This window comes from Harmonia axyridis, chromosome 3, assembly GCF_914767665.1.
Source record: "Harmonia axyridis chromosome 3, icHarAxyr1.1, whole genome shotgun sequence".
In the NCBI taxonomy this organism is placed as follows: domain Eukaryota; kingdom Metazoa; phylum Arthropoda; class Insecta; order Coleoptera; family Coccinellidae; genus Harmonia; species Harmonia axyridis.
In genome coordinates this window covers 13,755,274-13,781,309 of record NC_059503.1, presented here as the reverse complement: position 1 = coordinate 13,781,309, position 26,036 = coordinate 13,755,274, and the positions used below count along the sequence as shown (strand labels likewise).

At 34.9% G+C, this 26,036-nt stretch overlaps 1 protein-coding gene and 1 non-coding gene across 2 annotated transcripts in view; both read left to right on the top strand.

Moving 5' to 3' along the window:
* LOC123676933 (serum response factor homolog) overlaps window positions 1-26,036 on the top strand; it is a 119,532-nt gene that overhangs the window by 28,226 nt on the left and 65,270 nt on the right. Inside the window, exon 2 of the mRNA XM_045613272.1 lies at window positions 9,491-9,742. Coding sequence (XP_045469228.1) covers window positions 9,491-9,742 — 252 coding nt within the window. The remainder of the gene's footprint in view (window positions 1-9,490; window positions 9,743-26,036) is intronic.
* Trnas-uga lies at window positions 8,140-8,221 on the top strand. The gene has a single exon. It is a non-coding gene; the product is annotated as a tRNA-Ser (tRNA).

Below are 26,036 nucleotides of genomic sequence, written 5' to 3'. Positions count from 1 at the left end.
AATATCATCGTAGGAGTCGGCCGTAGGTAGTCCCGTATCTCGATGAGTTGTTACGTCCCGAGTTACTCAATCCGCAAACGAGAACATTATACGCCCAAATTGTCCGGAGTTACTCGTCGAATAATCTTGTAGCATGGCAGTTATATGAATTTCGAGCGGAATATACGTAATCAAATACGACGTGTGGGAGATACACGGCTGTCATAAATTAAAATACGCACGGAAACATCATCAGTTTCATCTAGCCAGCGCCATAAAACTTGCAGCGTTGATGCAGGGCAACTTTGTTGTGTCTCGTCCTCGTATGAAAGTTGACGGACAAGATGCCGAGTCGCGTTCGGTCTTTCATTAACCTCATTACTGATAACTTTATCAGTGTATGGATTCTTGAGAAGAAAATAGAAATGAGAGATTGTACAGGGTTGCCAAGTTGATGTTTTGTCTTTAAAACGCAGATTTTCGTCATATCTACATCACGATCTTTGTTCTACGTGAAAAAGCGCGCGAAATGTCAATATTAAAGCACGCTGTGTACTAAAAACTGCTATTTATTTGAATAAAAAGTTCAGCCTTTTATATGGGGTCTGTGTCTTTCCAGTTCATGGCATTGAATCTTCATTTTCTCGAATAAACGAATTTCTGTATTTTTCGGTTATCAATTTTGATTCAGCATCGGTTAACTTCAAAATTTAAATTTATTTAATGAAACTGTCAAGAAATATTTGGAAGAATTATTCTCCTAATCTAAACTTTTTTCAATAAGAGGAGGTTTCATTTTGAATAGCCCGCTATCTGGGCAGCTGCCACTTTAGAAGCTGTCATCTTTTGACATTTGACAAGTAAAAACTACCCCATTACTAAAAATGAAACGATTCACGTTTCGACAATGCGTTGAAATTGTTGAAATTCACTACAAAAATGGTGAATTTTAATGTAGTCACAATATTTTGGGTCGTCATGAAGAACTGGAAAAATATGAGCTGTTGGGACAAGTTAGTGATGGGAAGAATCAAAACCGTGTTCGTCGCTCAAGAACAGCTGAAAATATTGCTTCTATAGCCCAGAGTGTTGACGAAAACCCAGATTTGTAGATTCCACGTCGACCTTGCGAATTAGGCATTCAACAAACCACATAAGAATATATTTTGCATTAAGTCTCAGGTCTTGAGGCTTATAAAGTTCACAAAAATTGGGAGCTTCAAATGCATCGCAAAGTTATCTTTAGTGATGAGGACTATTTTCACCTAGGAGGCTACATTAATATGCAGTATTGTTGCATTTGATGTTAAAAAAATCCAACAATTAAAGTTAAAAAGCCTGCCCATCCTCAAAGTGTCACTGTTTGGCGCGGATTTCAGGCAAATGGTGTAATTGAACCATAGAGTAATAAACATAGATAGAGGGAGTATTCGCAATTTTTACACGTCTTCAACATGGTAAGATTACGTTGTCGGATTGTGATATATTTTCAAATCCACAATTTTGCTATATCATTATGAATGTATATTTTATTGAATAAAATATTTTTATTTGAGTGATTCCCGATTAAATAAGCAAATTTGAATATTTGGAATCCGATATTTTTCCTAATTGTCGAATTTATAATAAGCAGAATATTTATTATTTTCTGTATCTACCTGCTGAAATCCAAGGTTTGGCAACTCTTGCTCTCCTAGTGTCATCCGTTGTTTCACATCGTTTGGCGCGCTTGAAGTTTGTTTTCTGAACTTCTGATATATTTAGGTATTTATTTCACTATATTGTGAGATAATATGAAACGTTGATTCACTATTGGACATAAGAAGAGCGTTCTTTGTGGGGAAACTCGCGAATTGAGTGAAATATCGTACCACTGATATGTTTTCATTTCCGCGCGCTTCATGTCAAATTTGATAATTCATGTTGGGTACAAAATTTGGTTACTGAGAAATGACATATGCTCTTTATGTTATTATGCTATTTATATTCATTCTTCTCAGAATTGGACTTTACTTTTTTTCCAAGAAAGGTTTACTGGCCGTGAGATGATCACAATTGGCCACAAAGAACTTGTGACACCTTTAGACTTTTTTTGGGGACCACGATGAAAATAAAATCTATAACAATGCTCCAAATAGATTCAAGATCTAAAAGATGAAATTCCTTGAGTTGTTGAGATGATAGAATGAAACTTCTTATCGAAAAATCCTTCATTAGCGTCAGTCTACATTATCTGGTATTCTATACAAGACCTGTAGGTACAATGTATAGAATTCTTCAAACGTACAAACCACTATACTACAGGATGATCAAAACATCAGTCGCAGCTTTGAAAGACTACTTTATAATCCCTGATCTATTCTGATGAACCAATTTCTTCAAAAACAACAAATTTCATTTCTGCTAGATTAAACATTACCACTATTAGTGTACCATGCTTCGATCAAATATAGTCAATGAGTCGCCAAAAATCGATTGGAATAAATACATAATTCCTTCTTTATAACATTTCTAACCTCTCACCGTTGCATTAATCTTATGAAATTATGTTCTCACAATTTTCAAAGCCTATAATATTTTCTGCAATTATAAGAAAAAAATTGTATTCGACTAGTAGACTGCATAACATGTAACACACCTACCTACACACTGGTTTTATACACGCAAAAAACCCAACCGATTCGATATATTAAGGACGTGTGAAATACTCAAGAACCGTCGTGTTCAGGGAAAATTAGTACTCTTTGATTCATAAAATGAGGTAATAATGGCCTTCGGTAACTCCTCTTGTCGGCGACAACGATTTCGACATTGCGTTATGTTTATCAATGAGATGCTGGCGTTAAACCGGGAGAAAAACTGATCTATAACAGGCATAATAATTCATGAATGGTAATTTTAATAGAGAACTCGTGAAATGACCAATCATGGTCAATTACTACGTATAGAAATGCTTGAATGCTAAGCGCTTTATGAATGAAACGGTGAGAAATGATAATTGACTGTTGGTTCATAAAGATAACAGGATATTATTGTCGACTTTCAGTATTATTCTGCACCTTACGTTTCCATTTGAGGATATGTGAATAAAATTAAATGAATGGCTGGTTTCAATACACCAACAACATTCTTGACAGGACTATTTGTCAGTTACGATTGAAGATATCGTGCAGGAAGAAAGACGCACCAGGATGAATTATGTAGCTCTGATTGTGCAGAAAATTTTATTTGTGTAACTATCAAATCACGATTCTAGACGTATTTGTGGCACACGAGGACTGTCAAATTGAACACATCGTATTGAATTTTTGCTGTGAATTATAGGTAGAACTTGCAGGATCATGGAGTGGTGTTACACAAGGTTCCGTTCGAGTACTAATAAAAATAGTGCAGATTTACAAAACGAGGGTATCTTGGAGATGAACTCTGTAAAGAAGTCTATTTCTCTTTCTCTTCTCAGTTCAGAACTACTGATACAAGATTCTATATGGAATTCACATCTGTCTGTACAAAATTTCGTGAAAAAATGAATATATGAATTTGAAAAAGAGCCCAAAGGCTCACGTCAACGCTTCACTCATTTTTGAGCGGTTTAAATTTTGAATTTATTTTAATAATACTTTCAAGCTTATCATCACCAGTGATTCAAACCGAATATCGAAAAAAATTCAATTTTTTCCGTAACAACAGATCTGACTAGGTTGGAATTTAATCTGTGATATGTAACGGATGTTTTCTTAGAGGCATGAGTGTTGAAGAAGACTCCGAAATATCGATACGTCTCCGTTCTCAACTTAATGGCCTTTGTCCTTCGACTACTTGCAAAATTTTACGTGAGAATCATGGTTAATTAAATCCAAATATCCAACCAGGGAGCATATGTTATTTTCAGTAAGCAAATTTTGTCCCCAACTCGAACTATCAAATTCAACATAAAGCGCGCGGAAATGAAAACATATCAGTGATACGATATTTCACTCAATTCGCGAGTTTCTTCACAAAGAACATAGTGAATCAATGTTTCATATAACTCAAAATATATTGAAATAAATACCTAAATATATCAGAAATTCAGAAAACAAACTTCAAGCGCGTCAAACGACGTGAAACAACCGATGACACTAGGAGAGCAAAAGTTGCCAAACCTTGGATTTCAGCAGGTAGATACAGAAAATAATAAATATTCTGCTTATTATAAATTCGACAATTAGAAAAAATATCGGATACCAAATATTCAAATTTGCATTTTCAATCGGGAACCACTCAAATGAATATATTTCATACAATATAATATACATTCATAACGATATAGTAAAATTGTGGATTTGAAAATAGATCACAATCCGACAACGTAATCTAACCATGTTGAGGACATTTAAAAATTGCGTATACTCCCTATATCTATGTTTATTACTCTATGCCATAACTTGACTTTACCAACAATCAACATTTTTATCTATATTTTTGATGAGTGTAGTGTTAAATTTTGTAGATTTAATATGAATTATTAGTGATGCACAATCTCGACATTGCATGTACGTGTTGCTACAGCAGATGTCCAGAGTCGCATCCATCAATCACTCCGTGTAACAATGATTTTTCGCATCCAATATGTTGATCTAATTGCCGCTAATAAATGATAGATGGCAGGCTATAAATAAAACGAAACAGGAACCTGCAGTAACTCTCGTGGCAAAATTTATGCCAATGTACACTTTAATAGAACGTGTGAATAAATGCTGTTTTCGTTTCTTATTTCATTTCCCGTAAATTATGACCAGGATTTGTAAACATGTTTTCCTATTTTTGAGACGCATGTACTACACAAGACTCGGATACTAGTTCTACCGCGGCACTACCACATATTTCACTTCTTCTGTATCGTTTTTGTGTTCCCCGAGATCTCGTATTCTGCGGACGGCACAAATTTTCTAACGATTAAAACGGATGGCGATGTTTCTTTACTACCGCGACTTTCATAATGGTTTTCGAAGTCCTATAAATTCAGTCATCGGCCACTGCGCTTCATGTCATCCGTTTCACGTCGTGGGGACGTTCAATCTTTGCAGTATGTCCTCTTTGTGATTTCCTCCTTCGAAATTTGGTAGCAGTGAAAGTATAGGGAATTGGACTTGAACAATGAATTTGTATTAAGGTCATAATTCCTAAGAGCGAAATTCCACATTATACTAGATTTTGATCTTGTTTGAATAAAATATAATAACCTAAAAAAAATCATTTATATAGTAATAATAGTATCCACATATCGTCAGAAGTCTTGGTCACCTCTATCAACTCTCAACTTGTTGATTGTAACATGACAACTTTTTGTTTGTGGAATCTTATCACATAAATGAAAACAATAAACCAGCAAAAAAATTTTTCTTGCTCGGAAGAATAATCGTATATTCGAAGTTAATCAGTTTCCAGCCAATAAAGAGAGTTGTAATATTGAGAATATTCCGTGGAAAATGCCGGGACATCCAATTTCTCAGTTTGACCGGGCAACAATATTAGCCCTACAACAAGAAGCTTTTTTTTTAATATTTATTTGCGCACGATGAAATATATATACATGTACAAATAATCACCATCAAAAATTTACATGGTTTGTCAAATATAGAAAGAAAGGCTAAGCTAGTCAAATATATGAAAAATAAATTTAAAAAACATTTAAATGTATAAGAATATACACAGATATACACAGAAAATAACACATAATCGAACAAACTCACAGTTCAAAATTTAATATATATTAATTATATATAATTTAAAATCACTCAACCTATATATCGTTTTCTCCAAAAGTGACTTTTTCACCCTTTTGTGAAAAACGGTGGGACTCAATTTCTTGAAAGATTCTGGAAGTTCATTATAAAATTTGATACATGTGTGGTTTGGGCCCTGTTGGCTTTTGCCTATTCTGGCCGATGGTATGGTATGGTTTGTCAAACCACCAGATTGCGCAACATTTGAATATTCGACCGACTTCAGTAAGACGCAGAGTGGCTCCCGAAGACCGGTGCCTGGTCTATCCAGAGTATCATCTGAAAGGGAAGACCATTATATCGATAATTTTACTCGAAGGAATCGAACGGTATTTGTGACAGCTCTTCGAAGTCATTTTTTGAGTACCTATAGACGGGTAGTCTCAACCAGTACCATAAGGAGACGGTTGCATTCCTCAAGTTTAAGGTCAAGAAGACCTTTAAGAGTACCTTGGCTGTCACCTGGAGATAGAGCTACCCGTCGGCAATGGGCAGAACACCACCAAGACTGGCTTTTACCACAATGGCGCACCTTCCTTTTTCGGACAAGTCACGATTCGGTTTACAAAGAGATAGTCGACGAGAAAGGATTTGGAGAGGTCCTGGCAGATTAGAGCGGCTCAATTTCGCCCGGGAAGTTGTGCCCTTTCAAGGCGGATCAATAATGTGCTAGGGGGTATAATGTTCGGTCGCCGTACCCTTCTTATTATCGTTGAACGAACAATGATTGGTGCCAACTACGTAGAAATATCATTAACACAATCATTGTTCCTCGCGCAACGAATTTGGGGATGATTTGATCTATCAGGATGATAACGCCCCACCATACCGCACACGAAGGGATCAAAACATTTTTCAAGAGAACAATATCCATGGAATGAACTGGCCAGCAAACTCACCAGACATGAATCCAATTGAGCACTATGGGATTACTTAGGGAGTGCAATAACCAATCGTCAAAACTAACCTTCAACTTTCCAGGAATTGAGTTTAGCTAGTTCCTCATAGACAAGAAGCGTACTTTGTTCGGTAACTGACTGAACCACAAAATTTGAAATCTCAACTCATCCTGATTTAAAAATTCTTGTTCTTTCCGTTCGAGAGTTATCATTTTCATAGCTGGCAGGCTGAACGGACACAATCAAATTTTAGGATAGAGTCGTTATCACTTCTTATCATTTGAGACTGCTCCCGAATCAAAATTCGGTAATACAGAAATCTTGACAAAAATGAATAGAGCACTGACGTGAGCTTTTGGGCGATTGTTCAAATTTATGTTCGTGCTATTCGAAATACTTTACTGACTTATATGAATTATGTAGCTATCAGCAATATGTTTGGGGAATGACCGCTCGAAAAACCGTATAATGCATAAATATAGAATCACTTAGAACTATTACATTTTATTGTTTTCATTTGTAAACTTGATAACTCATCTCACATCGAGAACAAAAAAAAATAACTAGACTGAAGAAACTGAAATTCTTCTCAAAGTGTCAGTTTCACGAAAGAGCCTATTATCTATCCGACGATCTAGCATTGTCCCTAGGGCATTTCAAGTAAAGCTTAACGCCGATCATGAGTTATATGCAATATAGTTTATAGTGTGAAATAATTTATTACAACGTCTATACCGATACATAACTTATTGTGTTACTGAAAGCAAAACTATTAATTGAAACATTGTGTATTATCCGTTATTTATGTTTCGCCTTATTCTCTGAGGATCAGTGTAGGACTTTCAAGTATTTCAACGCACAATGATTCAAATTGGTAATGATAACTTTTTTTGTGTACGTTTTCGGCCTTCTCAAGGAGATTTCAATGATTTTGATCATTTCAAACCACACATTGATCATATCTATCAAACTCCATTTCGTGTTTCATTGTCTCTTTTGACATCGGTGAAAAATTACCCAATTTCAACTCTCTACTAGAGTTTGAAGAATAAAAACATTTCAATTTCTTGAGTCATTTGTTATTAATTCAGTCATGTAGCTTTGATAGTTGTGTGATAGTTTTTGAAATGAGCGGACACTCATGTCTTTTCAATGACGAATGTCAATTGTTTATCGCAGAGAATGATTCATTTCAATTAAAATTGTCATTAAATTATCAATCATCGATGAGCAAATTGCGTACTGAAAAAGAAATTTAATTCAACTGAATTTCTCAGAACTAGCTTCGAAAATTTGCGTTTACCCCCGTTGAAAAAAGATCTGAAATTCCACATATATCTACATGTTCAAAAATATTGACATTTCTTGATAACTAGTCATAAATATTTATAAGAATTAGTTTCGCTATTATTGCTTTCCTATTTTCATTACAAATTATATTTTTTCATTCTAACCATATTTTGATATCTATCGAATGCAGTTTAAAGCATCAAGCTGCGGTGTCCGAGTGGTTAAGGAGATGGACTTGAAATCCATTGGGTTCTACCCGCACAGGTTCGAATCCTGTCCGCAGCGTAAATTTTTTTCATCTGTCAAATATAAATGTGCAGTATGTAGCATCGAATAGTCAATCATCACTTCACGAATAATTAAAAGAATTCAATAAATTATTGACTTTGAACTCGATATTCTTATGAAAACAACAAGTTGTGGTATAATAATTTTATCAAAACTATCAATCAAAAATGAAATTATAAAAAGTTGTCTGAGATGCATTTTAAAGCAGAAATTTTAAAATCGGACTCAAAAGTGATCACAATAGTATTGTGATAAAGGCGGTGCCTTTATCTTTTTTAAACTCAGGAGCAATAATAATAATAATAATAATCGTTTATTGATTTCATAAGACATACAATAATGTGTGAGATAAGTCACAGAAAAAGGAAAAAAGTTAACATAAATATATTTTGAACAGTAGAAGGACTATTATAGATCCTTGTGGTACACCTGATTCCTTGGATTCGATCTCTGACTTTGTAGGTTGACTCTGAATAGCAATAGTTTCATCAGCTTTGCTGAAAATTCTAGTTCTTCCATTATGCTTCCGAATCTAACTTATGTAGAGAATGTGATCACTCTCTGGTTCTCTGATTTCTTTTCAATCTGTGTGTTTACACATCCTTGCAACAGTTTTAACTTCTACAATTCTCAACCGAATAATGATGACATCTGATTTAGATATACATTTTGGTATCTAGATCCCATGAAATTAACTCAGCTTTTTCAAATAATAGGTTCTCGTGGATAATGTGAAAATACAGGTACATACTACACATTCCCATATCTTATGTCCTGCAAGTCTAATTTGTCTAATGAAGTTCACACATTGCGTATACGAAAATAAGACAAAGGGAGACAAGGAAGCTTTAGATTTATATTCAAGAAGGTTACAATGCACCATGACCTTTATGGTCTTTTTGTATCTCCCATTAGAGCTGTTGTAGTTTACAACTCGCCCTCGAAGTCTAATCTAATATCTGTTTCAAGGATGTTACTTCCTCACTTCTACAAGTCTCTTGTCCAAAGCATTTTTGGTTTTGGCTATTGAGGTCTTCATCATGTGATCCCGAGTTTGCTTCTTCTCTCAGCAGAATCTGTACTCGTCGTTTAATGCTAGACTCATTCTCACGACATATTTCCTGAGGTAATGCCCTACAAAAGGAAGCATAGTGACTAAACCTTTGGCAGGGCATATAAATCTACTAATCTTAACGAATGCCCTCTCTAGGAATTCAATATTTTCTAATTCGCAAACAACACTCATTCCTTTCTTTCTTCTTCCAGGCCTACGAACTATCAACCCTAACCGGCACCCAAGTGATGCTGCTGGTAGCCTCAGAAACCGGCCACGTCTACACCTTCGCCACCCGCAAGCTCCAACCAATGATAACGAGCGAGGCGGGGAAGGCCCTGATCCAGACGTGCCTCAACTCCCCAGATCCTCCTGCAGGATCAGCCTCCGGCGACCAGAGGATGTCGGCCACCGGCTTCGAGGAGACCGAGCTGACCTACAACATCAGCGACGAGGACTCCAAAGTAAGACAAATGGTTTACGGGTCGCCTCACACGCATGCTCACGCGCACTCTCTGTCGCAAGGTCACTACTCGCACCTGGAACAGACGCACCTGGGCTTGGGGGGTTCCCCACAGCACGGGGGCTATTCGCAGGCTTGTCCTAGCCCCTTGCCGCCGCCCCATCAGGGCTACGGTCACCCGCAGCATCCCCATTCGCACTCTCATCTAGCCCACTCACATTCTCAGCGGTAGACCACGCGGTACAATGTGCCCCATATTGGGGCGGCAATTAGTCATCATGTTTTGTTCTAGGATTTGTTTGTTGTTTGTTGCGCGCGATGCACCTTGATCGCCGATTTTCCAACAGGACCGCCTCGGGTGTGTGGAAGTGGAAGAGGTTGAGGGATGCGGTGAATGTTGGTGGAAAGTTGGGTTAAGATTGGAAATTTGAGGGTTTACAGTTTTTTCGTAAGATCAACTTGACTACAGTGCCGAATATTCTCTTGTTGAACCCTCTAAGTATCCAACCAAAGTTAGATGTTCATTGGTACCTTCTCCACAGCATGTGAAAGTTGTTGCAAAATCTTAATTCGATTTTAATTTTCAACATATCTTGGCTGAACATAAAATCTCAAATGAGTTATTCTTCATCATACATAAATTCTCCAAACAAATGGACTCAACTGCTTTGTTTTCAAAGGTATTCAGTGAAAAGTATATTCATATTTCGTATAACCTACGACACAGTTAGCGTCCCCAAAACATCTAGCAGAAAGTTGGGATAAGATCAGGTTGTTGGAAACTTGAGGGTTTAAAGTTGTTTAGTTAGCTCGACTCGACTGTAGTGTCGAATTTTCTCTTATTGAAACCTCACAAGTATTCAAAAAATTCAGATGTTCACTGGTACCTTCTCCACAGTATGTGAAAGTTGAATTCCAACTGAATTTTCATCATAACTTGGCTAATATAACATATCGCAACCATTTGAGAAAAATCAATCATATGAGCTGTCAAATTAAGCATTTCACTCATCTGCTTCATTTTCACATGGGTGTTTCATCAAAAATATATATCATAATTCAGTATATATTCATTTCCTTGCACGAAACACTTGGCGTCCTCAAAATGTCTCAAAAGTTTTGGCACAAATTTCCCCACAAATTTAAAAAGAAAACATTGTTTCACGGCAATTTTTCAGATCATCCAAATTTTCAACTAAATTCACGTTGTTCAATAATATCTTCTCCACAGCAAGTTGATGCAAAATCTTGAAGAGGAATCATTTCCTAATTTCAAGTGAATTTTTATCATACTCACATCATAATCCTTGTCCTATGAACCTATAAGTTTGAATAACAAGATTGCAGAATATCCAGACAAGAAAGTGGGTAACAAAAACGGGTGACAATATTCATTTTGAGTATGTTTCTTTCTTTTACATGGTATTTATTTTTTCTAATTCTGTACAATACTTATTTGGCTTTTGTGTCTGCATTCTCATCTGAGCATAAAATTTCGAATGAGTTTTTTCTTTATTCGCAATATATTAAAAAAAAAATTATACTTGAGATTTAAATTTTTTTCGATCATTGTTTGAATTCATCTGAATGAAATTCCAAGGTAAAACAAACCACCGATAATCGATTGATTGAAGATTCAACGCCAGAGATTATCATACTCAACAACATTTCGATCTCGTAAATTCTGGCGTTTGTTAACGTTTTCATTACTTAGGGCCCCCTGGGGGCTGGCAATTCGAGCCGTTGCGAATTTTACGTCATAAATAACAAGTTGAAATGAGCGTTACGCATTTTACGAACTGGTAGGATCATTAAATTTACGCCGCGAGAAGTGTTGCACCCCTAAGCGCACAAGGATCATCTGTATTTGACTCCTTCTTTTTTGTTTCGAAGCTCTTTGTTGAATTTTGTGTCAAAATTTATTTATGTGCTGATTGGATCTTTCGCGAATGGATTCCTCAACGAAATTGGATAGTCCAAAGCTATCTAGCTGTGTCGTTGGAGGTAGTGCACCTAACGTATAGCTTACAATTACGCTAGGCATGTAGAAAAGGCATAGTGATAATAGACACCTCTGAAAGTGGCTACATTATTGTGGACAATACTTCAAAATTCAAATATCTCACACATTTTCAGGAAAATTCCATTTATTGGAATAAGTTTCAAAATGATCGTTTCATTTCATTATAACCTCTCATTTTCAATGTTAAATCAATATGAAATGTATGTAACTCCGAAACACAAATATAAAGGCAGCGAATAAATACAACCAAAATCAAGCAAAAAGGATAAATATTGGATATTATACGGGGTGAGTCGGGAGGAACGCACCAAACTCTTGTTGGTGTGTATTATACATGTAAAAATAATTTTTGAAAACCCATATGTCTTATTAACCCCCATTTGTTTTCAAAATATAGCTTATTTACAAACAAACAAAATTTCCTACATTAACATGGTTTTAATTATAGCGCTGTTTTAACCAATATTCAAACATAACAACATAAACATTCCGTCTTCGAAGGCTTTTTGTTGCTTTTTTGCATTTTTTCCCATTGTAAAAGCCGTAAACAAAAACCATATTTGCATATTCTAAATAAGAATTGATTTGTGGCATTCTATAAAACTCAAATCGTACAACTCGAAAATAAACGCCTCAAATACGCGGACACTGACAATTACACGTGTCAGAACAACAAAACGGATCAAACAATCGGTACCTACAGCATTTGTGATAAGAAGCGGTAATCTATTGGAAACATTTCAAAATTAAGATATCGCATTTCCTTAAAAGATTGAATTTTCATAAGAGATGAGGCAATAAATAATGTTCGTAAAGATTATCGTTTGTCAACGATAAACTTTACTGGGTGTTCTGAATGAGAGCTTGCTTTTCTTTTTGTTTCCCCCTGTATATAAGAAAAAGGAGTAAGTGAGGACGGCACCCGAATAGTTATGTTTCTGAGGCTACAATTCACAAAAACAATAGCTCAAATCAGCTAAAGGATTTAGGAAAAATTAACTGCAAACTTCATTGATATTTTGCCCGTTCTCCTAATTCTGGCGGTGTATGTATTCCCTATTTTTTTTCCATTTATCAGACCTAGTAATCAGGTGTTCAACGCGAAAAAATCTGTATTGTAATCATCGATGCTCCTATATTTCAAAAAACTCACTTGACTGCTTCATTTTCTCAGATTAAAAATATATGAAAATATACACATTTCGCTGTACGACACACTCGGCGTCCCCAAAGTGTTTCAACCGCATCTTCAGACCTACAGTAGTGAAACGCTAAAGCTGAATTACACTACAGTCTTACTACGATCCCGACCATTCCCAATTTGTACCAGAAGCCCTCTGAAGGATATTTTAACGATGAAGAAACACGGCAAAGTGAAAACGGCATTCGCCTCCGTAGATTTCAGGCGTTTCCCTAATTTTTCCGGTATGTATATTTTCGAATTTTGTTCAACTATCAGGTGTTCAACGCAAAAAATCTGTATTATAATCATCGACGCTCCTATATTTCAAAATACTCACTCATATACACAGATTAAAAATATATACAAATATACACCTTACGTTTTATACACGACTCGACGTCCGCAAAGCGTTTTGACAGCATCTCCAGACACACAGTAGTAAAACTCTAAAGCTGACTCACATTACAATCCTACTACGACCCCGTCCGCCCCCCAATTTGTACCAGGACCCCTCCGAAGGCAATTTTAACGAGACAGAACCGCGGCAAAAAAAAAACTCGGCATTCGCCTCCGTAGCAGATCGGTCTGGATTGCGCGCGGCCTAGGCCGAAATCAATCTCCCTTCAAATATGCCGTGTGAGGTCTCCGAATGTCCCGATATGAATTATTCAGCCTGCTCGATCGTCATTGTGAGCTTTATATGAGGTGCAACTTCTTTCGCCGACACGGCAAGTGTCGTCGGTCGGCATATCGCCCCGCCAGATCTCTGTGATGTGCCAAGTTGGTCAGAAACCGGCTAAATTTACAATTGTTAGGGGAAAACATTAAAACAACGGCCTGCGGTCGGCTACCGGGCCGAAGGAGTACCGTCTCAGTTAAGTATCTCTCTGCCAGGATGTTGTTGACTTTTTTTTTTCGATCGGCACAAATCACCACCGGCTAGATGATCCCGTTGAATATGGATAGGCGCAACAGTAACAGTCGGTTACTGCGCTTGGTTGAGATCCGAGATTGATCAGGGTCGTTTCGAATTTTTTGCGATTTTCTTCGAAACGCTCCCGGAGTTGTATATTCTTTACAAGTTAATCCAATACTTGAGCTTCTCGGCGATTGAACTTTTTGCTCCGCCTTTTGGTCTTTATCATTCGATGTTTTTTCGTCACTTCTTGATTTTGTAGCTAATGAACAATTATTGTTATTTGGGCTTACTTTCTCATTTTCTCTTTGTATCTTTTCGCTTCGGGTTGTTTTGTGTTCTACCCACTTATTTACCTGCAGTGCCGTGCTTTCTATAGCGTTAGGACATAGAAACAACGCCTCCACTGAAACCACTGGACTTTGGACAGTCTAAAAGATACCAGAATTCCGCTTTAATTTGGGCCTACTTTTCCATTTTCTTCTTGTATATTTTAAATTCGAGTTGTTTAGTGTTCTACTCACATATTTTATCTGCAGTGCTGTGCTTTCCATCGCATTAGGACATAGCAACGCCTCCAATGAATAAAACCTTTTTTTCCAAATTCGTACAATTTTTGGATTTCAGTTACGTTTAGACGAAGAGAAGGAATAAAGAAAATGTTAAAAACAAATCATTCGAAAACATGAAGTATCACACAATAAATATGATGAATGTTGTCCCCTACTTTTAACAGCATTGAAATTCTCATACCAAGAACAAAATCGTGCGAGAATATCTCAATTTCACATAAATTTCATGGTTATATTTCATTATCTATTATCTGTCAAATTTGTGATACAGAAAACTGTTCTGCCAACCAGAATTTCAATGCAAAAATGACTTAACGATATTCATGGAAATAATTTCTATAAAAATTCCATAAATTAGAGAAAATAATGTCTAATAGTCGTACAGAGGGCCCATTTTAACACTCGTTCATTAAAAAATCTCGCCACTTCGTTGCCCGTTTGAATTTTGAACCCGTGGAAGAATATCAATACCTTCTGCACTTGTATTATGAATAACTATTTTGATAACAATCATATAGAATTTTTTCTGAATCAAATGATCTCTCGAAAACAAAATTCTCATTCAGAAAAACATAGACATAGATGACAATCATAAAGAATCCCTATTTAAGGTTTCTATTGAACATTAACTTGTGATATTTTGCTGTTTTTGTCAATTTTTGGAGTTTTCTAATGATATCGGATAAAAAAATAATAATACAGACAATACAATTTTTTACAGTGACGTGCAAGCAAACTGTTCTTACTTGCTTTTCAAAGAAATTAGATAAGCTCACTGAACGGAAAATATTTAATTGCTAAATCTAAAAAAAAGAAATTCATAAAAAACAGCAGCGTACATCATAATAAAAACTAGATTACCCTCTAGAAAACTTCTGAAATCAATAATCTGATTCTGATCACCACAAATAGACATAGCAAATGTCATCAAAATATGAAGCAGTTTTGTGAGTAGGTAATAAGTAAATAAATAGTTATTGACGAAAAGGCGTCTCGTCTATAGACAGGTTATACATTAATATTATTGATAAAGAGGCTATCTTAGCTTCGATATGTAGCAGAATTAGGAATATCATGTTCTAAATAAATCAAACTACCATTATTCCATTCAAAACTGAGTCAACATTGAACTATTTTGAACAGCAGCGAATGAGAAACATTTTGAATTAATCTAGTTTTCATTTGAAGATCCCAAGGCTTTCACGATAGGCTCCTAGCTGCTTTTTTCCAATCATCATCCATAACCCAAAGAATCTCATCGTATACGTTGAAAAAATCCGAATAACATCTTTCGGTAAGACAGAAATAACATGAAATTGTAAATATTTATCAATCCTCGATGAGAATAGTTATCCGTACGTCCCCACAATCCTAATCAAAAGATATAGAAAGAAAACACACGACATTACCATCGGCAGAAGAAGGAATTCGCCGGTTTGCATCTAAAAACTGGTTCATTGAAATCCCCGGACTCATTAGAAAATATGATAGCAATTCTGAATTAAATACTTATTGTTACAACGAAGCTCACGAGGATGCCTTCTTCGCTTGAATAATTCATCCGGTGCCCCTTGGACCTCACGCATCTCCGTGGAGCTCGGCCATCCTGCTCTCTCAGTTCTCAGAGACCTGTATTATTTGCGGGCCGGTCGAAAAAACTAGATACGAACTAGTTCGGAACGTCGGACAAGGAAATATTTTATAATTACTTCATTTTCTCACCTGTATTTTCGTTGCAACACTGTGAGGTTGGATGAAAGAAAAAGAAGGCTATTATTTCGTAAATGATCAGAATCAAGTCGTTTGTACAGGGTTTTTCTTTCTCCAGAAGATAAATCTTTAGGACATTTTGAAATAAAAAGCTCCCATGAACATATGTACGTAGTTACTTCGTTTCTGAGATGCAGGGCATTGAAGTTAAAATATAATATCATAAAAAATCTTGAATAGATTTGATTGAAATTTGAGGTGCTAATTTATCCCCTACTAAATTGAAAATATTAAAATAAGCTGTGTCTCAGCCAAGAATATTGAGAAAAAAGTAAGTTCCTGACTTTTCTTAGATTGAGCAACTGAAAATTCAACTCTTGTATTTTTGTCATATTTAGCTTCTTTTTCGAGAAAACTACTCACAACTCATTCTCAAACACTATCCATGGACAACAAAATAAAAGCTAATAATGTTAAATATTTATGATATTTAATAAATACCGTATCTATCTCAGAAACGAAGCAACTCTGAAACTTATTTTGATGGGATCTTTTTATTCAAAAGACCTAACGAATCGCCTATTAAGTTTAGTACCCTGTATAACAAGTGAATCAATTTGAAAAAATTAAGCAGTTCACCTAAAAAATAGCTCAGACAATAGACCTTATTATCTGCTTTCTGTCATTCTCAAATGAACCTTACTTTGAGAATTGATGTATATCAGAATCAGTTGAAGATATAAATCTGATAATGTCACATTGTGATGAAAAATTTCTTGTTTTTCCCATCAGAAATTGTGGAATTGAAAGTTGAAGATTTCCTTCTTAGTTTGTTTATTCAGATAATGAAAATCATTATTGGAAAAAAGTCAATCAAATCTAATAATGCTTGATTTTTTAATTATTTGCTGGCAATTTCTTCAAAATCAAACTTGAAATTCGGTTTTCATGAAGAAATGCAGAATATGGTAGCTGTTCATAAAGTTACAAGACATAAAGTTTTCATGAACTGAATGTCATTTGGAGTTATACAGGATTTTCCCAAAATCGCCGATTTGGTGTGAGCACAACCATTCCCACAAAGTGGGACTTCTGTATGTGGGCTACCCCGTATTATTTCGGTTCAAGCTCCAGAGATTATTCGTTTTTCATGTTAAAAAGTACTTCAACAAGAAATATATAGTAACAGTCTATTTGATGACAAAGCTTTTCATGACTTTATTGTCTGACTTTTTTTTTATTTTATAGCTAATTGAATTTCGTAAATGTAACAAATCTTGACTAGGTCAATTCATCTATTTTCGCCATAATTCGTAAACTTATTCAATAAATATATCTCGGCATATCTAGGCTTCCTATTCTCATAAAACTTCCTAATCGAAAGTTATCTCCAATAACCCATAAAAATTTTCTCCGCCATATGGTCATCTCCCTAACTTTCTTGCCCTAGACGTTTGAATATCGACAAATCATCTAACAATTCGATGACCCCTGAAGCGACAAGCTTTTGGTCGTGGGAACCACGCTCACTCCCTAAGGTGTTAAATGAGTTAGCAAACAAGCCATAAGAAGCGATAATCAAATTGTGTTTACCGACTATCTCAGCTCCCCCAACTTTTTTCAAATCGTTCCGATTTCAAGATGATTTGGTACGAATGAACGATAGATATGTTATTATAGTGGTATTATTGATTCCGTCAATTTATTGACGAATTTATAGGCTTTTAAGAGCTATATACGTTACAGAACCATAAATCAATACTAGCCCGAAGATGTCGATATTAGTCATAAAGGTGGAAGAAGAGGTTCAACCTCGGGTTCAACCCAAATCAAAATAACAGTTCGAATCGAAAGTGAAATTGGACCATATGTTGCGAAATGCAGCTTTTTCAATATATTCAGGATTTTAAGAAATGTTTTTTCCAGCCGTTCTTTACTTATAGATCCTGTAACTGACCCTAAATGTACAGAGTGTTCCTAAGTTGGAGGTATAAACGAAAATTACTCGTTCCACAGATCATTTTGAGAAAAAAGTCCCATGAACGTTGGCTCGCAAACGCTTTGTTTTCGAGAAACAGGGTGTTTTTTTTCTCATAGCACCTTCCCATCACAAGATATTCAATTTATCTTTGGAATGGATATTTCAATTTGAAGTTTTCATCATGTGATATACGTACTATAATTTTGAATGCAAATATACACTGTGATGTTTTTCTGGAACAGTGCCCGATTCTTTCTTCCAGAACCACTAGTAGTAGTTTAAAAAAATGTAAAAAGAAACTTTGGTCCACTTTTTGGTTTCTTTTAGTATTGTCGTATCCTACCTATTTCGACAGAGGAATTTCAAACAATACTCTAGTAATCCTCAGGAAAATCCAAATTTTCATGAAGATCCAGTTAGTAAGGTGTGATGAATAAATTAAAGTTTTGGTACCTATTTACTCAATATGTAGCGAAAATTAATGAATATCCGATAAACTGGTATGTTAAAAAAAATAGGTCCACAAGAAACACCTCCTCGACAACAAACGTTTCCAGGCTCATGTTTATAGGACTTTTTTTCTTCTTATCCAAGGAATCTCATTTTCCGTTGTACCTCGAATTTAGGAACAACCGGTATAGATTAATTCTTTTCGCGAATTGATCTTGTTCAAAATGTTAACATCTTTGTGTCATTCTTCAAGGTGTGGGAAAAATTTTCAGCAGCGACATGAGCCTACCACTGCAGTTCCTCTTCAAGATCAACGTCGACCAATTAATGATAAACGTGACTGAGCAACTCATTACTCCATCAAACCGAGTTAAAACTTTTATTTGTTGATATGGGCGTTCCCAAAGAATGAAACATTCACTTTCATTTGATCGTCGTGCAACTCTTTCGTCCAATGAGCTACTTCAATTATTCAGTTCATGAACAATGAAGTGACCAATCGAAGTGACTTTACCATTTTGGTACTTCATTCATCATGTTCATTTGGTCGGCGGAAAAATAGACGATCATTAACATGGCGACTTGGTTTGTCGGCATCTTCAAAGATCCGACCGAGTTTCTCAAGTCTCCCATTCAAAATTAATCGTTCGAGGGAAATACAAGAGCATTTTTTCATGTTCTACGCTGTATATTGAGCGATTTCTAACATTTACTAGAGAAACTTTTGGAAATGGTTGACGACATATGTCTTCCTTAAAAGCATTGTTTTTTTTATTCCGACACTCCTAGGCATTACACCTCTCAAAAGATGAGAGTTTGGACGAGTTGAGACCTGTTGAGTTCTTTAATTTGGCACTGAGAAGCACTACACCACAGTTAATTTCCTGACACTTCAACTTCTCGAAGAAAAAGAGATCTCTCCCTGTAATTGGTAGTTTGGAACTTCTAATCATTTTCCTGCAGACACTCAGTCAGTATTGCCTCTTCATTATGAATATTGCACTTTCTTATCGTCACCTAAGCAGCTAGCCTGTAGGTCAATATAGTTGGCACTTTGCAGCCATCCTCAAAATCGTTAGATCGATTGAGGTGATACAACCACAGGACAGGTAGCTCAAAAATTTGGTTACCCGAAATCTTGATATTAAATCTTTTTCCATGGATGAGTAGACAAATAAGACACTTGCAAACGCAACTGATTCAACAATTCTGATTTATCTAACACTAATAGAATCGTTTCCTGAATCATGCTATCATTTGAGCTCGGAATATCCTCTTTAGTTTCTAAAACACTTTCTCAACAACGTATTGATGTCAATCTGTAATCTATTTCAACTACATGAACCGTGAAATATAAATAATATCATCTATCCATTTGCATGACTTCGTCATAAAAACGTGAAAGAAAATTGTCATCTGCTTGGCGCCTGTTTCTCTAAATGTCCCAATTATATCATAAACTCATCATTATGTTACAAAACTTGAATATACAAGTGTCAGTTCATTGTTCGACACAGAAATTGATATTAATATATTCGAAATTGAAGGGACTGGCACACTCCAGAACGGAAGTTCTATAAAGGGATAATATCCTCGTTAATTTCTGTCTTTATCCCATTCTTCTCCAAAGTAGGGTATTGGGACACTCCTAGTTTTCATTGTGAAATTGTTGCTATCAATGGTGGTGTTTCTAAATAAAATTATCGGTCGTGTTGGAGACATATGGACCTAATTAATTATAAACTCTCATTGCCATTTCAAATGGCTCATGGTTGCGATATGTGCAGCAGGGTTGGGCATTAGAAATGGACCATAGATCGGATAGTCTTAGTCGAGTAGAGAATATCAGCAAATTAGAAGCTAACTCAAGTATTGAAATTGAGATGGATCAACTTTGGGAAACCATTTAATGATTCAAAATTATGTGTTTTCAAGTTGGAGATGAATGATGAATGATTCATCCAGATGTTCTTATATATAGTTAAGATGTTTTCGGATGACATAACATGTTATAAAACATTAAAAATGCGAAATTAAACTTTATTGAATTATTGTTCACAAAAGATGCTTTTGAACATTACCTATCCCAAGCAAGATACACTAGAATTTTGGAGAATGAAAGTACATTTGCTATATTTTATATAATTTTATAGATTTGCTCATTCAAAATACTTGGTCATTGAATCATGTTACATTATTTCCAATATTTCGAGTGTAAATTACATTGTGAGCATTTTTTGTTTGAATTGCATTCTAGTCTTCAACAAGACGTCTGAAAACAATTCTAACAAATAGAGCATTCATCGTATCTTCGATCCATTAGCGAAATCATGGAATATATTTAGAACTACTTTCAAGGGTGGTTAAGAAGAAGGGTGAATCAAAAGTCCTGTTCATATCATTGATAAGATGACTTAAAATTAAATTTTTAATCCGACAGAGATTCAGTGATATAAGAAACTTGAAATATTCATCAAGAACAAAGAAAATGTTGACAATTACTCAAAATTTTTTGTTTTATCATCTGAACATGGGAATATTCGAGACTTGACTTCTTTGTCGATTTTCGGCGCAAATTTCGGAAGTCAGGAACCCAAAAGACATTCCCTTCCTGAATAACAAATCAGGAACGGTCTTCTTCCTTGTGGTTCCGATGACCTTCTAACTGTAAGCCCTGCGTGTCTTTCCGGTTCCTTCAACTGAGCCCGTTCGTGGTTTCCGGTCACCTCCGGATACGGAAATAGGAATCGTGATCTGCAAAATGTCACTTTGAACATTTTCCACCAACATTCATGGCGTTCTTCATTACGTTCACGTATTTTTTTATAATAAGGTCACCTACGTATACGGGGGTTTTATTAGAGTTTGTAAGTTTCAAAACAAGACCTATATGTATTTATGACTACAGACAAATGAGCATGCGTGAGAGTTGATCCGAAGAGTGTATTTTTATTTTGGTGTTTTTTGTAGAATTTTATTTATTTGCATTTGCATGATGTTTTGTGTGATTTGAAAATTGCTTCGAATATTAAACGATTATTGGATCTTTTATCTTCAATTTATATGTTTGAAGTATTGAAAATCAAAACTGAATAATTAAGAGGATTGAAGTATTTATTGTTATTTTGATTCCTTATTATAACTTACTTGAAGAAAAATGACATTTCATGTTCCGAAATCAATTCATTTTGAAATTCAATAGACTCATTCTTGGTGTTTCTGTTTGGTAACAAGAAAATATACAGGGGTGTCAATGAATAAGTGCGACAGACGTGAGGAAGCGATTCTGCATTTAAAACATAATAGGAGTTTGCTATTCAACTTTTGTTCGCCAATTTTTCGAATTCAAGGATACAGGGTGTTGAAGTTATTCTTATAAACGGACTATTTATTTTCACTCTCAATTTTTTGAAAGAAAAAATGGTGCGCCACTCAAATATTTCAAACGTTCAATTTGTGACAAAAATTTGTCATGCCTTTCTTCGCAATAACTGAACATTTCAACTTCAACACACCATCAAGAACTTCCTAATACATATCAAACAATTCATTAAAAGAAATAAAAACAACGCGTTAAGATATTTAATTGTTTCCCTTGAAAGCGGAACCTCATACGTCAAAAACCATGAGAGGTTTTTGTCACACATTGAACAAGGAATTCAAAAAAGATTTTTTAGCTTGAAATAACTAAGTGGCGTACGATTTCTGCCAAAAAAAAAAGAAATCATTTAAATATCTGTACCGATTTCAAAGCAATAAATAAAAAGTCAGTTTTCTCATGCAGAATCCGCATTTATTCAATAACACCCTGTATATTCATATAGACGTACTTCTCTCCAAAAAGGATATCTCAAGCTACTTTTTTCTCTTTTGAAAATAAAACATTTCTCACAGAAATAATGCGAAAAAGTTGACTCCGTATTTTTCAAATATTGAACCTACCAGATAAATTTTTCATTTCATTATTGTTAACCGCTATTTTTTATAAACTCCTTATAAAGCGGTCTGAATTCAAAAGTAACGGTTTCTAGTAGAGCACCTTACCATAACTTTTCTACATCATCCTACATGTTGAAGGTGGGTGTCACAATCCTCAGTCTATTACACCTTTTTCATTATTTTTTTTTTCAAAGAGCAACCTGTCTATATGTCTGTGAGTTCAGTTACAATGAAACTGTAGCTTATTATCAGAGATATTCCTAGTGGAATTGTATTATTTATAATAATGACTTTCAGATGGTAATATGAAACTGTCAAGCAAAGCCCATTCAGACAATCAGAACATATTTGTCATTTTCTTCACGATCTAAAATCTTATTATTCGGCAAAAATTGTGACCATTTTCCCAAAATCAGCCATCAGTTTGTAACATATAGAATAAAAAAGATCAAAACATCCAACAATCGTCAATTTCGAAAAAGTTTAAAAAAAAACCACCCGGCCACTTCAGCAGTCTTGGTAGGTGAAAATAACTTTCTTATATCAAACATTCTGAGGCGGAATCTAAAGGGAAAAAGAAGAAAGTTCAACGCCAGTATTCTATGATCATGTTAGTGTATCGTGATGTTGAAAAGGAGGCCTATTTTTCTGCGTCATTCTTCTATTAATTATAACGTAGTGAAATCTTGTTTTGTGGCCCACTCAAAAAACTAACTTCTGATTCATTTATTGGTGAATCTTCATGTAGGCTGTATCAGACCAACCAAAACAAACGTTGGCGTAGTTTTACGGTTTTTATACAGCTAGTTCCAATTTATTCGAACAAAATAGGAGTTTTATTATTGTTTATTTGATTTTTTAATTTTTCTATAATCGAACCGTTAGTTTTCTAGTTCCATTAGAAATTTGAATATCCAATTAAAAAAGATAATTAGTAGATACAAAGCTCCTAAATCTACGCCTCAATTCTAGTATCATTCTTTGAAAATCTAAAGATAATTTGTTTTATATGAATTGTGCCCCTTGATTTTTTTGTGCTTTGTAATTAATTGAAGAACGATTGCTATTGCATTCCGTTTTGGGCCCCCGTACTTCAGCATCATTTGTTTGTACATACCCAGCTCATTACGAGTTATAACTTTCTATAAACATATGTAAATTAATTAATTTTGTACAAAGGAAATTTTATATGTAAAGAATAATTAAACAATCCATAATTATATGGTTTGAAGATAAACGACAGACGCACAGATGTAGGCATTTTGCATTTCAACAGAGGCGACGACTGACGATATCATTCTTGTTAACATTTTATTAATTGCATTCCGATAAAAATGCGTCTTGATGCAAGGAATACGAGGTCACTGTTCAGATCTCTATTCATGCAAGAGTATCAAAGATTCTCGGTTGGATTGGACCTATTTTGTTACGCCATTTTTAGCAAAGTTGAATTTGGCGAGCAATTGCTATCAATTCTTTCATCTTGTAATGGATTGATGATCATTTTGATGTCAATTTGAGATTCATAACCATCAATCGATTACCAACAATCTATTTCATGGTAATTGTGAAATAGTTTGTGCACATAAGCAAATGTGTTGTGGCTTTTACTTTTTCATTTTCTTTTTTTCATTGAGCTCAATTTGAAAGGAATACTTTTTATTCTAATGCGGTTTTAAGTAGGTACCAGAGTTTAAAAAATATTTATCAGCCACATCATTCACCTTTTGACGAATCAAACAAACTAGAATATAAATTGTGATTTTCTAGTCCTTTAGCCTAGGTAGCTATGTTACTCAAAGAAAAATATCGCAGTCCGCAGCCTCATCACAATCTAATACGTAACAAAGCCTGTGATTTGTACTATACAAATAAATCAGTAGGTAATTTAATTCTGTGCGTCTACAAAAGGAATTTATTGTATTTAATTCTTATTGAAAGCATGTTTTTAGAACGATATTGGTTGTTATTTATTTTAGTTTTTATGTTGTTAATTTGCAGTACTTCTTGGTTTGCGAACCAAGACAGATGCCAGTTGCATTCTCTGCCTGTCTTTCGGTATTTTCAGTATGCGAATAACTCAATTAATTGGGAGAATAACCGAATGTCAAGTGGACAATGCAACTCGGCACATTTTTACATTCAACATTTGACATGAAAGTAGCAATTTGTGCCCACTTCGTATTTATATTTCACAAATCTGACTGTATTAAGCCAGTGTCGATATTTTTCATCGATCTTGTTCCGTAAATGTGATAATAAACATGTTTTTAATGTATTTCGTCCCCTTTTATGATAACATTGCTCTGCCCATTAACAAAACTATTTACAATATGAAGTTACAATTACGTGTGTGAACTCCTTTCTGGGGTAAATGTCTATCGTCCGATTTAATTATCGATGATAAATTCAGCAAGAAATGTCAATCATTTCTCACGGCAATTAGCATCGAAATAACTGGAATTGATTTGAATAATCGAGGGAATCGACAATTTATTTACGATTCCTGTGTAATTGACAAATGGAATGAGTTGATTCGTCTGAAGGCTTGGCTAACCGCAAAAATTATATTCATAGTGAAACGTAGTGAAGTGATGTTTCCGGAAACAGTGAAGAAGTATATGATCAACATTTTGTCTTATCTTGAAGCTTTTTGCCCAATAAAAAGGTCGACTATAAGAGAGAGCAACTCATTTTGACATTTGAGAACGTCAACTGTCAGAATCGGATAATATGTGAGAAAAGACAACTTTATGCACACTCGCATAAATATGCATTGATTAAGTTCAATTTACATCAGATGATATTCAGTTTTACCAATTGAACAAGTGTTTATCCTCTGAGATATTTAGTAAATATTGAATAAGGAAGTGCACCTTAAGTGTGCTTTCTTTTTCTTCACAGTATAATCTGAACTCTTTTATCGTGCTACATTAGTACCCAATTACCTGTCTTCTTCTCTTTTATAACCAATAATTTTTTCATGGATAATTTACTCTTCTGCATTTTATTTGTAATGATTTACACTTTGAAAACTTTACTTATATTCTTCATACAGTGATATTTGATACAAATACAGGTCGATTTTCCAAAGTTATCCATTGATCTGCAGAATTTGCATTCGTTGAAATGTATTTTATCACTAGGTACCTATAAAATCGAATTTCAGTCTCCATTTTCTGCCAAAAAACAAATATTATTATTATTCATTTCGAAAACTGAAATTCTTGATGATTCCTACAATTTTTACAGTTTGAATCATTCCAAATCGTGCGAAATATATCACTATTTCTAATTGAACAAAAAATGCCGTTTCTACAGTTTTGAATAGGTCGAGAGTCGAATCTATCAGACCCACCAACTAGAAATCGTATTGCTTCAAAAAGTTTTTAATGAACGAATTCATAAATTCTCTGGGGTAGAGATCGTACAGTAAACCTTTTACTGAAATTTGCTAGGATAGTGAGGAATAATAATAAAAATAAATTCAGTATATGGTAAATTTATTGATAATATAATAA